Source organism: Pseudorca crassidens, chromosome 14 (assembly GCF_039906515.1).
Source record: "Pseudorca crassidens isolate mPseCra1 chromosome 14, mPseCra1.hap1, whole genome shotgun sequence".
In the NCBI taxonomy this organism is placed as follows: Eukaryota; Metazoa; Chordata; class Mammalia; order Artiodactyla; family Delphinidae; genus Pseudorca; species Pseudorca crassidens.
The window spans coordinates 37,420,979-37,437,838 of record NC_090309.1 but is presented as its reverse complement, the minus strand read 5'-3'; the positions used below and the strand labels follow the sequence as shown (position 1 = coordinate 37,437,838).

Here is a 16,860-nt window from a genome sequence, read left to right as displayed (position 1 = left end):
TGCTCTGAACTGTCCCCCAAACTATACCCTTTCAGGGATGTTTTGGCTATGAATAATTTGGAATATCCTTTCCTTTAGCCATTGAATGATTAAAAAGGTCACTGAAGATAGCTTTTTTTTTTTTTTTTTCCGGTACGCGGGCCTCTCACTGTTGTGGCCTCTCCCATTGCGGACAATGGCTCAGGATGCGCAGGCTCAGTGGCCATGGCTCATGGGCACAGCCGCTCCGCGGCATGTGGGATCTTCCCGGACTGGGGCACGAACCCGTGTCCCCTGCATCGGCAGGCGGACTCTCAACCACTGCGCCACCAGGGAAGCCCTGAAGATAGCTTTATAATTCATTTAAAATTCTTTGACTTTGTTGTATATCAAAGAAGCTGCTGAGCTCCCCAACTGAAGAGACCCATAAATTTCTTAGCCTGGGACCATCTGCTCTTACAAGTCTAGTTCCACACATAGGACCAGCACCAAAGTCCTTAGGAACTAAGATGAGGTAGAACGAGTATTAATTAACTGATGTCAAAGGGTTGGATTTTCTTTTCCCATAGGATATCAGGTAACAAGATTCATGACCACAGATAGATATCAGGTAATAAGATTCATGACTACAGATAGAGCCAAGGAGTTAAACATAAAAGTATGTTACAAAATTACAGGAAATACTGGCTTTAGTATAATTAGATCCTCTCCAAAGCGACTGTATAGCTTGATATTTTCTCACTCCCCTCACTCACTTAGGCTCTAGTTTATTTACAGTGAATAACTGCCCATTGTTACTGACTCTGATAAAGGAACATCTGAGGACTGGTATCCGAGGCCAGACTGGATTAAGGCTTGGACTCGTGCCTTGTCTGAAGAATTCCTTGTTTTTGTGAAATTCCACCCAGACATTTTCAATGGCTCTTTTGTATTTAAAAAGGAATTAAAACACTTTGGTAAATAAATATGGCCATATTTGAAGTCAGTAGCAATAATGAAACCATAAAAGCATCTTCAAACAAACTCTCGATTGTTAACTTTCAAACTTTAAAAATCCTATAACACGTACCAAAGCAGTAAACGTTCTTTTAGGGCTTCTCTGCGAAAGGCCACATCCCAATAGTAGTATCTTTGACTTTCATTTCATCACCTCACAAGTATCACGTCATAGTTATATTACGTTACCTCTACAACTAAATACCAACTGTGCATAGTACACCTGACTCAGGGCTTCTTGCCACGGTTGAGTGCTCTGAATAAAATCAATCAAAAATACAACTAACATTTGCATTCATTCAATGTGACTAATATAGAAATTACACTAACAAACTTGTCAGAATTTACACACTCAAGTGAACACTGTTTCTTTCAAAAAGTCATCATGAGGAGCTATACTTATTCCAAAATTGGGAGCAGGTGTTCGGGGTGTGGGAAGGGGGGTAAGGAGAGAGGGAGAGAGAGAAACTGATTGAGAGAGAGGCAGTGGTGGTGAAGGGGGAATCCAAGAAATTGCCTGTCTCTGGATGCAATGATTCCTGCCCATAATTTCCACACCTGGACATCAGGATAATTACTATGCTTTCTCTGTTGGGGGCCACAAGTTCTCTAACTTCCCACCCCCAATCCCTGTGCAAACTCAACTTTGGAAGTAACTGCCTTAGGATCCTAACATGTTACCAAGACCCACAGTGGGGAATTCCTCCCATTACCCCTCTCAGCTGTCACCAGAGCCCATCCCTTCTTTGGGAGCTCCTACCACCTACAGGTCTCTGACAGCCTTTCTTGTGGAAGTTCCTTTTCTTGTGTCTGTACACCTAGCCCAATTTAACTCCTCTCTCTCCACCTAAAGATCTGCCCCTCATGATTCAAGATTAAGATAACTTTATGAGCACTTAGGGTTTCGGTTGCTATTATTATTCAATTACATTGTGGACCAAGAAAAATTCTGAGTTGCTTGACAATACAGTAATTTTAACATTTTAATGAGACATTACAATCACCACTTCAAATAACTTATTTTTCCAAAGGTCAACTGAAAAAGAAGCCTACTGAAAGTGAAGGGTATCAGAATGTGTTGCATTCCTGCACAGGTGCGGTATGCAAAACAACTGTGCTAACTTCACAATAAATAGAAAAGTAAAATAAGTGCCCTGTCACTGAGTGAGCGCTCTTGTTGGCTGAATGTTTCACGTACAGGCCAAATGGCTATAAGCGACACTACTGAACAACTCTTGATTTTCTTTCCCTACTCTTATCTTTCATTTCCTAACTAGATAACCTTTTAATGAAAAGAATTCTGAAACAGACCATCCCCTACATTTGGGAGCCATTGTTTACATGACAATGAGAGTTGATGTTTTAACTCTGCTGACACTTTGAATTTAAAAAGAAGAATGATTAAAGTGCATGTACTTAATCTCTGCTTCAACAAACAAAACATGGGAATTTAACTGAATCTTGGTGACTCAAGTTCATGATAATTTAGACTGTTAGGGGACACAGGGGACCGAGCTTCTAGTGCCGGATTTATCAGTTGGTAGCTACTACCTAACAAGGCCTTGGTTTCTCACCTGTAACTTAATTGCCAAGATCCCTTCTAGTTTATATTCTATATTTTTATTAATAGTTATACAGGAATATGATATAGTAAAACTTTAGGAAATTCTAAGGTGGGTAGATCTTAACTTTCCCTTTCAATCTTGGCTGTTTTCTGTGTCTTCCCCAACCAATAAAAGGCTCAAAACCTTGAATTTCTGGATGACATACTTTTGGGCTATAATTGATATTTCTTCTCTCTTCTCCAGGATAATATTTTTTGTTGTCTTCTGACACCACCCATGGGTTTTCTCCTTGTTGCCCTGTCAACCTTCTAGTAATTGTTACTTTTTGCCATACCTCCACCTTTTCCATTTTTGTCTTTTTGACCAATGAAAACACATTTTCTGATTAAATAAACAGCTTCTGTAACCTTCATTCTTTTGACTGTTTTTGTTAATGCTTCTACTCAGACTGTTTGGATAGCTTAACAGTTCAGAGTTCTAACAGTTTTCTATAATTATATAAGAAATAGTTTTTGAGCATCTACATGTGCCAGGTACCATGACAGCCCTTTATCAACCTGGGAAAGAATTCTTTCAATGTGTTCCATCATTAAAGTGGGGAAGCAGCAGATATGACACCAAAAGCACAGGCAACAAAAACAAAAATACACAAGTGGGACATACTAAGAAGCTTCTACACAGCAAAGGAAACAACAGAATGAAAAATTTTCTCCTATGGAATAGAAGAAAATATTTGCAAACCATGTATATAAGAAACTCTTATAACTCAATAGTAAAATAAACTAATAACCTGATTAAAAAATGGACTAAGCACTTGAATAGCCATTTCTCTAAAGACGACATACAGATGGCCAACAAGTATAGGAAAAAATGCTCAATGCCACTAATCATCAGGGAAATGCAAATCAAAACCACAAAAAGATATCACTTCACACCTGTCAGGTTGCTATTATCAAAAAACAAACGATGACAAAGTATTGGCGAGGAGTTGGAGAAACTGGAACCTCTGCCCACTGTTGGTGGGAATGTAAAATGGTGCAGCCTCTACGGAAAGCAAAACTACCATATGATCCAGCAATCCCATTTCTGGGTATTTAACCAGAAGAACTGAAATCAGAATCTTGAAGAGATATTAGCACTCCCTGTTCACCGCAGCACTATTCACAAGAGTCAGGAAGTGGAACAAACTGTATGTCTGACAGATAAATGGATAAAGTAAATAAATACACACACACACACACACATAGTCTGGAATACTATTCAGCCTTAAAAAAGAAGTAAATTCTGCAATATGCAACAACATGGATGAACCTTCAGGACATTATGCTAAATGAAATAAGTGAGTCACAGGAAGAAAAATACTGCATGAATCTACTTATATGAAGGAATGGCACTGCTTCCTGAATGTGAATTTCTCTGCTTGCAGGACCAGAAATGATTACAAGTTTCTGTAGCAGTGGATGTGTTGCTACCTTCCAGGCAGCTGCCTGGATCTTGTAACTGATCATGTTCCCCTATTGAATAACCTACTAAACACCGTGGCACTAAATCGATTTGTGACTCACCTTTAGCAAGTTTACAGGCCTTCATTAAATCTACTTGTGTACTCATGCCAATGCTGATTCTATCTTACTTTGTTATAATACCAAATTCTTTTACTTTTGTTCTTCCCAAAATTTTTACTATTGATGTTTAACCTTAATTATAATTTTTATAAGCCACCTTAAATCATTTTTGAAAAATTGTTTAAAATTGATTTTAAAAAAGACTTCAAATTCCATTAAGGGTGGGGGGCGGACAGTAAAATGTAGCGCCTGTGTACACAGGTATGGAGCAAGACTTCCGAGGTTCAAATTTTGACTCCTCTAGTGACGAGCCATGTGGACCTTGGGTAAGTTACTAGACACTGCTGTGTCTGGTTTCTATTGTAAATGGAGACATACAGATATAGAAAACAAACTTATGGTTACCAGAGGGTAAGGTGGGGGAGGGACAAACTGGGATATTGGGATTGACATATACATACTACTACATACAAAACAGATAACTAATAAGTACCTACTGTAGAGCACAGGGAACTCTACTCAATACTTTGTAATGACCTATATGGGGAAAGAAGCTAAAAAGAGTGGAGATACATACATACATATATATATATATATATATATATACACACACACACACACATATATGCACACACACATATATATATACATTTAACTGATTCACTTTGCTGTACAGCAGAAACTAACACAGCATTGTAAATCAACTATAGTCCAATAAAAATTAAAAAATAAATAAAATGGAGATAATAGTTCCTCTCTCAAAGGGTTGTTTCGAGTTTTAAATAAAATCAGTAATATACTTAGAATGATACATTTAAAACAGTGCTTGGCACATAGCAAACGCTCAAATGTTAGCTGTGAGGAATTTTTATGCTGTAGTTTAGCATACATAGCTGGGTTTACAATCTAATGTCAGTCTAAACAAACCAGCATTCCCATCATATCATGTAACAGAATGTTTGGACCTGATATTTTACAATGATTACTAGAAGAACTCTTTTGATCTTCTTTACTGCATTTTCTGCTGACAATATTATCAAAGACAGGCATATTTCCTTAAGGGAAGCTGGATATTAAAATCTGGACTTACAAAATAGGTTCAAGAGTTTTGTTTTCCGTTAACATTTAAATATTAAAATTAAAACAAACACAACTGTGCTCTGCCACTGCCAGAAAGGATTTGAAGCAACAAAATATTAAGCTTCAATAAAACTGAGAATTTTTTTTAAAAGCAAGAGCTAAGGAAAAAGGTGTATATGAGCGAGATGGGAGAAAAACTGTATCAGAACAAGTTGGCTAAAGGAAGTTACTGTAGTTGAAAACAGAACTTCATTTCCTCAGAGGGCAGCCAAAGCAAAGGGAGAAACATGAGAAGTATCCTGACTCTCTATTTCAATGAAAGGAAGCTGGCCCTTAATCAGGAGGAATACTTTTTTGTTTCTAAGCTAGCATAGGATACATGGGGAACACTGATGATAATAATTAAGAACTTTGACAGTAGTCAAAGAAAAGAAAAAAGCAGAGACAGTTTTCGGTAAATACCTCATCTAAGAGGAGTCTCAATCTAAGTTCCAGAGTCAGTACACCCTCCTCCACAAACTGTTCTCTACTTCACTAAATGACAATTCGATCCTTCTAGTTAGTTATTCAGGCTAATAACCAAGTCATCCTTGACTCCTCTTCGTTCTTTCACACCCCATATCTGATCTGCTGCAAATATCATCAACTCTGCCTTCAAAGCATACCCAGATTCTGGTTACTTTTCAAACCAGCTCCACTGCCCCCACGCTTTGACCTAAGTCGCCATCATTTTCCTCCAGGATTACTGCAACAGTCTCCTAACTGGTCTCCCTGCTCCACTTCAGCCTATTTGGATCCTATTAAAATCGAAGTCTGAGCACATCATTCCCCTGTTCAAAATCCTCCTAAGGCCCCCCACTCATTCAGAATAAAAGCCAAAAGTCTCAGGAGGCTCTCTGAGATCTACTTCCACCCCCATGCCCCACTTCTTCTGTCTCTTTACCTCTTTGACCTAACCTGCTCCTCCTCTCGCTTCACATCACATGGCCACACTGGCCTCTTGGTTGTTACAGAAATGTTCCAAGCGTCAGGACCCTTGCAATTGGTGTTCCCTCTGCCTAAATGCTCTTCTCCTAAGTAGCCACTCCCTTCAGATCTTTACTCAAATACCACCTTTCCAGCGGGGCTTTCTGTTGCTCTATTTAATACTGCAAACACTCCGCACACCCACACCCATCACACGTGACGTTCTGTATCTCCTTTTTCTGCTTTATCGGTCCCTCAGAACTGCTCACTATCTTACTATATGTCTTTTCATTTTCATGTTCATTTCCATCTTCCCCACTAGAATGTAACCCCATGAAGGCAGGGTTTTGTTTTGTTTTGTTTCCTGCTACATCACCCAGTGTTAGAACAGGGCTTGTCTGCACAGTGGATATTCAAATATCCGTTGTAAGAATGTGTGGGTAAAATTCTGAGGGCATGGCCTTAGAGTATACTTATATAGGAGTAATTCTGAAAGTGGGAGTGGGAGATAGAGTAATACAGTTCAGTTATGTAGTATTTTGGTGATCTGATTTGCTACATGGTTAATGCTTAGAACACAAAAACCAAAGAATGGATCACAGATCTTTCAGCCAGTGGTCTATAAAGTGGGGTAGCATAAGATGATCGCTTAGGATGAGGGGTCAACATGTTGGAATTATATTTTTTTTTATAAAGTTAAAGAAATAATGGATGGACTTTCACTGGTGCCCTCACTCAGTCTATGTGTCAGAAGGTCACGCATCACACATGGTTCTTGGGGCACTCTTCTGAAGGAAGACTGGAGTGGGAGTACTCATGTTAGATATAATTATATATTTACATGATTATTTATTCCTATCCTGTTTCACACGTACTAGAAGATTTTTATATCATGAAAGTAAGCAAACACAGCTTCCAGAAGATAACGTGATGAAAGACTCCTCTTTCTAGATATCTACCCTGTCTTGCTTCATGACCCTAACATTTTAGTTGAAAGGAAATTTAATTCACTGTACAAAGTAAGGAACATTTAGATATTAAGATCACTTTGATAAAAGAATTGAGTCATAAAGATTGTCTTTCTTGAGAGTGTATTTAGGAGACCTAAATACAACTTCTTCTCTTTGGCCAGAATACTGACATTCCCTTAATACAACTGAATAAGTAAAAGTATTCTGTTAGGCATTGGCAAAATGACAGAACTAATAATTAAAATGCTTGAACAGAAAAAGTATGACTAAAGATTTAAATTACCTGAGTTTTCAAAACTTAAATTTGATAGAAAGTGAACCAGATTTTTCTTACTTGGTAGGAGGAAATTCAGGCACCTTGGGAAGAACATGAACCTTTTATGATCACTGAGGCACTATTAAATGGTCTAGTACGCAACTTGCTACAGGCCGTCTCTCCAGCAGGGCTTGACTTAGAGAAAGGCCTCAATTATTCAACCACTAAAGAAGTTCCTCTATTGATAAGTAAGAGACGCTTTCCCAAGAGAACCAGAGATTTAAAGTGTTACATTAAATGCAAACTCCTCATCTATTTCAAGTGAATATCTTTGGAGTGTGGACTAGATTTGTCCACAAGTTTTCACTTCTGGTTTCCCATTCTCAGTTATGCAAAAATGAACTCACAAAGGCAAATTCAAATATCTATTTTGAAAAGTATTTACTCAGTTTGAATAAATTAATTGCAAATAAAAATCAGCTACAATATATAGCCTGAATAGAAATGACTAGAACAAATACAACACAGGACTTGATTTCCTTGCATTAGTCACAAAGCATGTGACAATCTAGAAAACTTCAAAATCAATTATATTTCTTTGAAAAAGGAGTAACAGCAGTTACTGATACATCACAACTAGTCAACTTATAATACAAAGTTTCCTGACATGCATTTCCTGAGTGAACCCAAATGATTTTTTAAAACAAGGAAATTTTGACAAGTTGAAGTAAAGTAAAATAGTTCATGGCTTCTAAGCAACAGGTTTTGTTTTTTAAAAACCAAAAGAAAATTCAGAACAGCACTGTAATAGGATAAATTAAAGCTGTGCTACCACATACGAAATTTTGCTAGAGTCAATTAAGTATAATACAACTTTTCGAACTAAAGGAAAACAAAAGATTAAAAAAATGATTCTGTCTAATCTAAAAGTGTACTGATTTCTACAAGTGTCACAAAGAGTTTGATGTAGTGCAACTGTCTATACTTTCCTTGTGGTGTGTTAAAAAAAAAGGGGGGGGTAGGGGAGGGGAGAAGAAATGTTTTCTTGCTTCTAAAAGCAAAGAACTTACTGGAATTAGAGAATAAACTGACCATGCAAGTATGTCCCTCCATTTGGCTGTCACTGGTGCTCATTTGCCAACCAAGCATTTCCTTGAGTCACACTGTGGCAACTGTCCTTTTAGGATTCAAGCCCACAGTTAAGGCTGGTCTGTTAGATTAAAAAAAAAGAGCACTGTTGTCATTCAACCCTTTATATCTCTAAATTTCTTACCTAAATAAGTCCAAATACAGGATAGTTAATTAAGCATTTCTTTTTCTAAAAGCAAATCAAGTCACTCTCCTTTCTTGTTATTTATGCTTTTTCTCATGGGAATGATTTTTTTTCTAGAAACAGTGAACAGATGAACCACAGTTTATATCTAAAAAATAAACTTGCCAAATGTTGCTGATACTAAAAACAGATTAGTTATCATGGGAGAAAAATAGATAATCTAGATTAAATTGCATATTCAAAGGAGCATGTGAAATGTTTCTTAGCATTAAGTTTTTGTTATAGTACTACACTTGGGAGAAACATTAAGGAAAAAAATCTTTCCCGATTATCTTCAATGTGGTTAAAAACAAACACCTCTTACATAATGGTAATTAATATGAATTTTGTTTTACAAAGTATTCTAATTTACCAAATTTCATATTTAGATGGGGGTGGGGAGAGAGGCTCTCTTGTCCTTCTTCTTAACTTTGCAAATCCTTGAGCTATGCTTGCTAAACTACCATTCACACCAAGAGTGTGAGACCATCGTTACCATGCTACTCTACCAAGAACATTCTAAGATATTTTCTATAATAAAGATAAATAGAAAAAAAGTTAATATACATGTTGCTGTATTTTACAATGTTTGCAACAAACTGTAAACTAACATAGTTTGAACCAACAGTACCCTCAGTTATACAAAACAATTTTTCAGCACTGAGGATGGGTGATTCAAAACACTAAAATGAAGGCATCAAATTAGACTATGTCTTTTTCTCCTCAAAATATATTTTCAAAACTCAGAATTCAGAAGTCTGGTACTTTTGGAAATTCCTTTGCTTGAGTTTCCCAGATTTTTGCTCAGAAATTGCTACTATTTATTATAAATGTTTAAAAAAATTCTTCATCTTAATGCAAATGACCAGAGCAGAAAAACTGTGATGTGGACAACAGGTTGGAAAACCCAAATCACTTAGCTTATAAATGTATAATGTAGTCCTGGAGGACAATGGTCTGTTAGTCTAGAGGTCCTTGGAAAATAAGTCTGATGTAGCCTTGTTCACCAGCCAACTGATGTGCACAAAAGGGACAGGCTGCATGAAAAGTATGAGTACCATGAGGAAGCGGGATCTGGGACCAGTAGGCAGTTGTCTTTTCTGAACACACATGCCCACACGGGCTAAACGCATGGGTTGGAGGGCCGGCGTCCACATAAAATCCAGCTTCACATCCAAGCCACAGAGGGACATAGGGACCAACAGACCTACACATAGGACATTCACGATCTTTTCCATCACGTTCTTCTTTGTTTCCCCAGTTATGATAGCCATGCACATGGCCGCAGTTCAGATACACCCATGGTTGCTTTTCATCAACAACATCTTTCCTCTTCATACTAGGAAATGCTAGTGTGTTGAACCCTACAGGGCACTGAGGTCGTGCTGCATTGATTTCCTGTCTTAAAGCTTCTAAATGCTTCACGGTAGGAGTGTGGGAAAGGCCTTCTGCAGTACGCCACAGCAATGTTGCACCACAGAGGTCAATTAATGAGCCATCTTGTAACTGATTGGTTTCAATTTCCACCTAGAGGAAAAAAGAATCAAAAAAGCACATTGACCACTGAGTTTTGGATTTTTACCTAAGAGTTTTGGTCTTACGTGCTCCTTACTCAAGAATCAAGATTTCCTCTGGTTGTTTATTTAAGAAACTCAAATGGTAGTCATGAAAAATATGGGTTTGAAAATCAAGGATAAAATATTGAGCAGTAACTTATCTCTTTTCAGCTTTATAGTAAAGACAATTTATGATTAAAACATCTGGCTAATCAGTAAGTTTAATATTTCCAATTTGGTAAATATGTTGGTCAAAGATATATAGATACAAGTAGAAAATACACAGAGTGCTGTTTAAATTGGGAAAGCTTAGATTTTAAAATATATTAACATAATATAAAAGAAGAATAAATTTTTAGAGTGTTCTAATTGAAACATTAAGATATTATCCTCCTGGTATAGTATTTGGTTGTCAGCACTTGATAGCCATACTTGGTACTCTGTGTCAGCAAAAGATTAAATAGTTTTTGGGAATATGTAATGCACTCAGTCCAACTCACCCTATGAGTTTATTGTTGTTAAAAAAGAAGCTACATCTCAGCACTTACCATTTTCCCTCTCTGCTGAGCTGATCTGGTTTCACGCAGGCTGAATACATTTCCACACACTGATATTTCTCTCCATATTCCAGGCTTGGAGTCTTCTGTGAACCCATTGCGTGGATGCATAACAAGAACGCCATTGGTGGTCAAGCCATCCATCTGTCCATCTGATGTCTTCCATTTGGCAGCCTTCTCCTAGTAGGAAAAATAGTGATCTTCCGTTTATTTATAACTGGGAAATAGAAGTGGTCATACAATGCAACATTTAGGAAAAAAGCTTTTTACCCCAAGAAAGATGTTTTTTGATGAGTCAAATCCTGCAGCATAAATCCGTGCTGTAAATGGGGGATTCCGTTCACATATAATTCTACAGGCAAATCTTGATATGGTGCTTTGCACTGACTGTGTATCAGAATTACTTTGACTTCCAGGAACTGTGTCAGTTACTACAAAGTCAATGGGACTTTCAGTCGACCGACCAATCTAAGGGAAAAACAAATATCTATAAACCTATTCAAAGGAACACAATGGAAAATCCACTCAAGAAAGGCACAAACAGTAAGGTGAAATCATTAAGCCTCTGAAATTTCTAATGCTCAAACTTATCATACTTAACTCTGGGGCATCTATACCCTTGAAAACCAATCTGTCACATTCCCTCTGATGTAGTAATCACTTAGAGCATAAAATTAAGTAGGAACTTACAACCCAGAATATATGAAACCTCAGGGAATGAAAAGTTTAGGATGGCTGAGATTTCTGGGTGGCTGCAGATTTTAATTTTAACCTCTTTGGACAGAAATATGTCTACCATGTATTACTCTAGTTTCCTTAACAGAATACAATGAACATAAAAGTAAATCTTTTATGATGACTCCAGGACATTATACTATGAATACCTTTATATTGAGCTGAGCTGCCCTGATGTCTTCAGGTGCTATAAAGGTGCAGAGGAACACTGATCCTTATGTTAAAGGCTTACAAAGCCGTGCTTTGAGGTCTTATGTATACTTTACAGGATTCTTGTGTCTTTTCTGTCAGGTTGTCAGCTATCATTTCTTGCTGTTGGGCATATTTGTCTCTAGCAGCATACCCCTCCTCTAACCAGTTACTCTAATTCTGCCATGGGTTGAGAAATCAAATAACCAAACTTCAAAGAATAGTATTTCAAAAGGTTCTTAGTGATGGCCTAAGGGATTCTCCAGGGAGCAGGGAAAAGTGCATGGACTTTGTGGCATTTATCTTATATGCCTAGATGTCCTTTTTGTTTTATTCCTCGTTCTTGGTCATGTTTCAGAGAGACAAGGTTCTTAGAACAAAGTTCTGCTGGGTGAGGTGTCAGTGAACTAAACATCTTCAAAGGTCTAGCAAGTATAAATTAATTTCATTTTGGAAGATGAATGTTGAAAAGAAAAAAGGAAATCAGTGGAAGAAATGACAGAAGTGACAAATGTCACAGAGTTTTAAAGTAAACATTTAGAAATCAGTTCATTAATGTATTTGTTATGAAGTAGTATCATAAAAATTAAAGAATACCGTTACTAAGAAAACATATTGACCCTTTACAAAGATGATGACTCTTAAGTCATTCTTTGCATAGTTGAGCTTTAAGAATTCCTTATATCAGCACACTTTTAGATAAAATTCTTCAGTGTTTTTATCCTGCCACGAAGTACAAAGTCTTTATTTAGTTTGGATAGTGTTAGGGGGAAATTTTTTGGTTAAAAAATGTAACATTGGATGTCCCTTTATTTTTAAGAATATGATATCCAAAGAAAATGGTCTCAGACCTTTGGAACTAAAAATATTTCTACTGTTCTAAAAAATTCAGCATTCCATTGAAAGGATGTGGGGGATAGTGACTTTAAAGAAATACTTTGTTACTGACTACAGCAAAGACATCTCCAGGCCTTTTCATATTCATTTAATTCTTTAAAATAAAGAAAAACTGAAATGTCATTGGGACTACAATTATAAGAACAACATTATTAGGTACTTTATGTCCCATTTGTTTCAAAAAAGCCCAAGGCCTTACAAAACCCAATATTAAGGGAAAAGATATCATGAATTTTGCTTATGTCCTTGGGTTTAGCTTTTCTATCATCTATCAATTTATAAAACCATCAGCACTGGATTGGTACAAAGAATGAGAGAAATAAAAACTGTTATTGCCAATAGCTTTGACCAAATATGTGCTGAGAAGCAAGTTTGACTCCACATATATGATGTGAACAGTTAGAAACTGCCTGTAGTTTCAGTTGCCTAGAGAGGAAGGAGACAAGTAATAGCAAAAAAGAAATCATAAATGTGTACAAAATATCTCTTGGCTCCTTTTTTTAGATAATAATAGCTAATAATTATTATAGCTACTAATATTACCAGTTAAGTTTACCAGGTACCCGGCACAGTTCTGAGGACTTTATAGGTATTAACACATTTAAGCCTCCTAATAGTCACCTGAGGGAAGTTCTATTATCTGCACTTTATAGGAGGAAACTGTGGCAGAGAGTAACTAAGTAATGTTTACCAGGAATTCTGATTTCAGAGCCCATCTTTTAACCATGCTACATGGACTTCTACATATGAGGTTTAGAAATCAATATATGTTTTAATGAAATGCATTCAAATATGACAATCCTTAATCAGACCACAGCACAAGTCACTTACAACAGGTTTTTAACTTAAAAAAAAAAATGTAGATGTTACAATACCTGAAACATATCAGTGTTGCTGTCATGAGTATATTCAACCACCACTGTCTGGGCCCGAGACAAGGTGTATGATATGCTATGCTGGTCCTTGTTGCTTATTGCCTAAGGAAGGAAAGATCAATAGCAAAAATTAGCAGGTAGGTCAATCAAAATAGATAATCTTTTCATAAAAAAAGAAAGGTCATCTATTTATCATGTGTGTAACATATTTTCCCCCTGAAATTTAGGGTAGAGATTAATAATTCTTGCGTAACCTCGGCTGTGACAGTGGTTTCTTAGGTTAAGTGGGATGCGGAAGAATTCAGGCAGACCTCATTTTATTATGCTTCACAGATTTTGCGTATTTTTTTTTAACAAACTGAAGGTTTGTGGCAACTCTGCATTGTCAGATGATGGTTAGCATTTTTTAGCAATAAAGTAGTTTTAAATTAAAGTATATACATTATTTTTTTAGACACAATACTATTATTGCACACTTGGTAGAATACAGCATAGTGTAAACATAACTTTTATATGCACTGGGAAACCAAAAAAATTTGTTGTGATTTGCTTTATTGTGGTGGTCTAGAACTGAACCCCAAATATATCTGAGGTATGCCTGTACACTGAAGCAATTATAGAGTAAGAACATAAGTTCACTGTATAAAAACATTATACAATCTGAGTCTCCATTATAAGTATTTTAAATTATAAGGTAATCGAAACCAAATCCCAGGTAGAAACTGAAAGCAGTACTCAGTAGTGCTCTGATAAGGAGAAAATACAAAATCTTGCAAGATAAGAGGAATCTTATTTTTAAAGTAACTCAAAGAGGTTTAAAGTTAACAAATAAGCAGAGATAATTGGTTTTCCTAGCCATTCTGTGACTTTATAGATGACAAATATTTGCCATATGCTGGGCTAGATACAGAAAAATTCACAGAATGATTAAATATACCAAAGGAAATGGATACAATGCTTATGACTGTACTTCTGACTTATGCCAAACTAAAAACATTGCTAAAAAGAACTTTTCAGTTTTGTTTTCAGGCGTTTTCTATGTATATGAGTTGACGATAATAGCAGAGGGGGAAAAACCTGCACAAAGGAAGTGGAAACAGGTTGCATAAAAGAAAAAACAGAAAGACACAGAAGAATGACTATAGGCAGTAAAGAGGCTAAATGAAAAAACTTTCTTAATTAGAACTTTGACATTATAAAATTTTACTTGGTTTTAATCTGTAGCTAATCTGTAATAGATAAAGCCTTAAACCCATAGTTTTAAGATAATTAAGATCATGAAATTTTCAAATATACAAAGAGAATAAACAAACACCTGGGTACTAACTACCCAGCTTTATCATTCTTACTAATGCCATTTCTGCTTCTGACTTTTTAAAAGAAATTAAGCTGCAGATATAATGAAGGCTGCTTACATGTCCTTCCCTACTCCCCTCTCTGTGTGGAGGTACTGAACCTCAAGAGTGCAGTGTAGGTCACTCCCATGCATGTGCTTAACATGTTTTACTACACATTTATGTGTTCATAAACATTACAAAATGGTTTTAAAGGTTTGAAAACCTATAATTATTTTAACTCAGCATTAAGCAGCTGATTTTTCAATGAAAGAATTGCTCAGTATTTTGGAAGTTAATTCTTTTCTTTTCTTTTTTTTTTTGCGGTACGCGGGCCTCTCACTGTTGTGGCCTCTCCCGTTGCGGAGCACAGGCTCAGGACGCGCAGGCTCAGCGGCCATGGCTCACGGGCCCAGCCGCTCCGCGGCATGTGGGATCTTCCCGGAATGGGGTACGAACCCGCGTCCCCTGCATCGGCAGGCCGACTCTCAACCACTGCGCCACCAGGGAAGCCCTGTAAGTTAATTCTTAATGGCTAAAGGGATTTAAAAACAAAGGTTTTGTGTACTTTGAGATTGTAAGCCCTGGTTTTTTTCTGTTGCTGTTTGCTTGTTTTTTAAACTATCAGATCTACTCTTAGATTAAGAATAAGAACTACATCAAATTCTCACTGGACTGGAAGGCAGGGTTTAACCACTCATCCCAGATGACTGCCAGACTAAACAATTAGTTTTCTTCATGACCTCATTACCACATCCCTCCAAAATTGAAAGAGGAAAATGTCAATTTTTGACCCCTAAGATTCTTGTTGCCTAGTAAAGATGAAAAGGAGCCAACAATGAAACATTAGGAGCATGACAGTAAAAATATGAAGAAAAGTACAGAATAGGAAATTACAGAAGTAAGGATCAGAAAGATTTCTGATAGTGGGTCTCAACCAGAGGTAATATTAGCTGTGTAAGGGGAATTTGGAAATACGTAGGTGCATTTTTTGGCTGTCACAATGATTTGAGGGCTTAAATGGCATTTAGTGGCTGGGGACCAAGAATATTAAATATCCTACAACATGTAGGACAGTCCTGCATAAAGAAGAATTGGCACACCCAAAATGTCAAGAGCACTTCTGTGGGGAAATACTGGAAAGAAGCTCCTCAGATTGGATCAATAAGCCTTTCACTCCACCACCTGCTTATTATTTATCAGCACATCCCTTCTCTGCAAAGGAGCAGAAAGAAACACCTAAAAGAAATTGTCCCTTTTCTACATTCACTGGTTCTTGAACAGTAAAAGAGGAGACTACTCAAGGCATAACATCTCTTGTTTAGACACCACACTGGATATAAAACAAAGCCAAAAATCCAACTGACTTCAGGGACCAGAGCTGTGACCTAGAGCAAGGCACTGTATGCCAATTTCTCTCTCGTTTATTAAACCTACAAAAATGTACCTCAGATGGTGTAATATTAACATACATTCTAGGACTGCTTAGCTAAAGATATAGATACTTCCAGAAGTCTAAGAACTCTTTGTAATTTTTATTCACTCACCACAGTATCAAATTCAGTCTGTTATAAAATTGGAAGTAGAGGAATTCACAGGAAATGTAAAGATCTGAAAATTCCCTCTTATTGTCTAGGAAAAGCCCAAGGGTCCCGAAATGGTGGCCCAGCTTCTTGAGATCTTGGTTGGGAAATAAAAAGGGGGTGAGAAGCATTAAATAGGCCAGGAGATTGAGAAGTTATATTATAGACACAATTGGGTATTTGCTTTCATAGCTTTGATTCAATTTAATAATTATTCAGGTCTACTGTGTTCAAGGCAGTATGCTAAAAGCCATGAGGATCATAAAACAAAAAATAAATAAAAACAAGAGCATCCATAGGATCTTTAGTTAAAAAAAATCACCCCATCCAAACATGCTTCTAGTACCTGAATACAAATATTATGAACCACATTCCCTGCCCAGCCCAGGCAGGGTCTCTCTGGTAACAGCAGGACACCCTACTTCTCAGGGGAGTTTCACAATT

General features: G+C 36.9%; 1 protein-coding gene across 4 annotated transcripts in view; it reads right to left on the bottom strand.

The window, feature by feature from the left end:
* Positions 1–7,802: 7,802 nt before the first annotated feature.
* Positions 7,803–16,860, bottom strand: part of PELI1 (pellino E3 ubiquitin protein ligase 1) — a 130,373-nt gene continuing 121,315 nt past the window's right edge. For all 4 annotated transcript variants that reach the window (XM_067704904.1, XM_067704901.1, XM_067704903.1 and 1 more), the window contains 4 exons: positions 13,500–13,601; positions 11,074–11,271; positions 10,795–10,983; positions 7,803–10,217 (listed from right to left, as the gene is read on the bottom strand). In XM_067704904.1, coding sequence (XP_067561005.1) covers positions 9,651–10,217; positions 10,795–10,983; positions 11,074–11,271; positions 13,500–13,601 — 1,056 coding nt within the window. In that variant the 3' untranslated portion in view covers positions 7,803–9,650. The remainder of the gene's footprint in view (positions 10,218–10,794; positions 10,984–11,073; positions 11,272–13,499; positions 13,602–16,860) is intronic.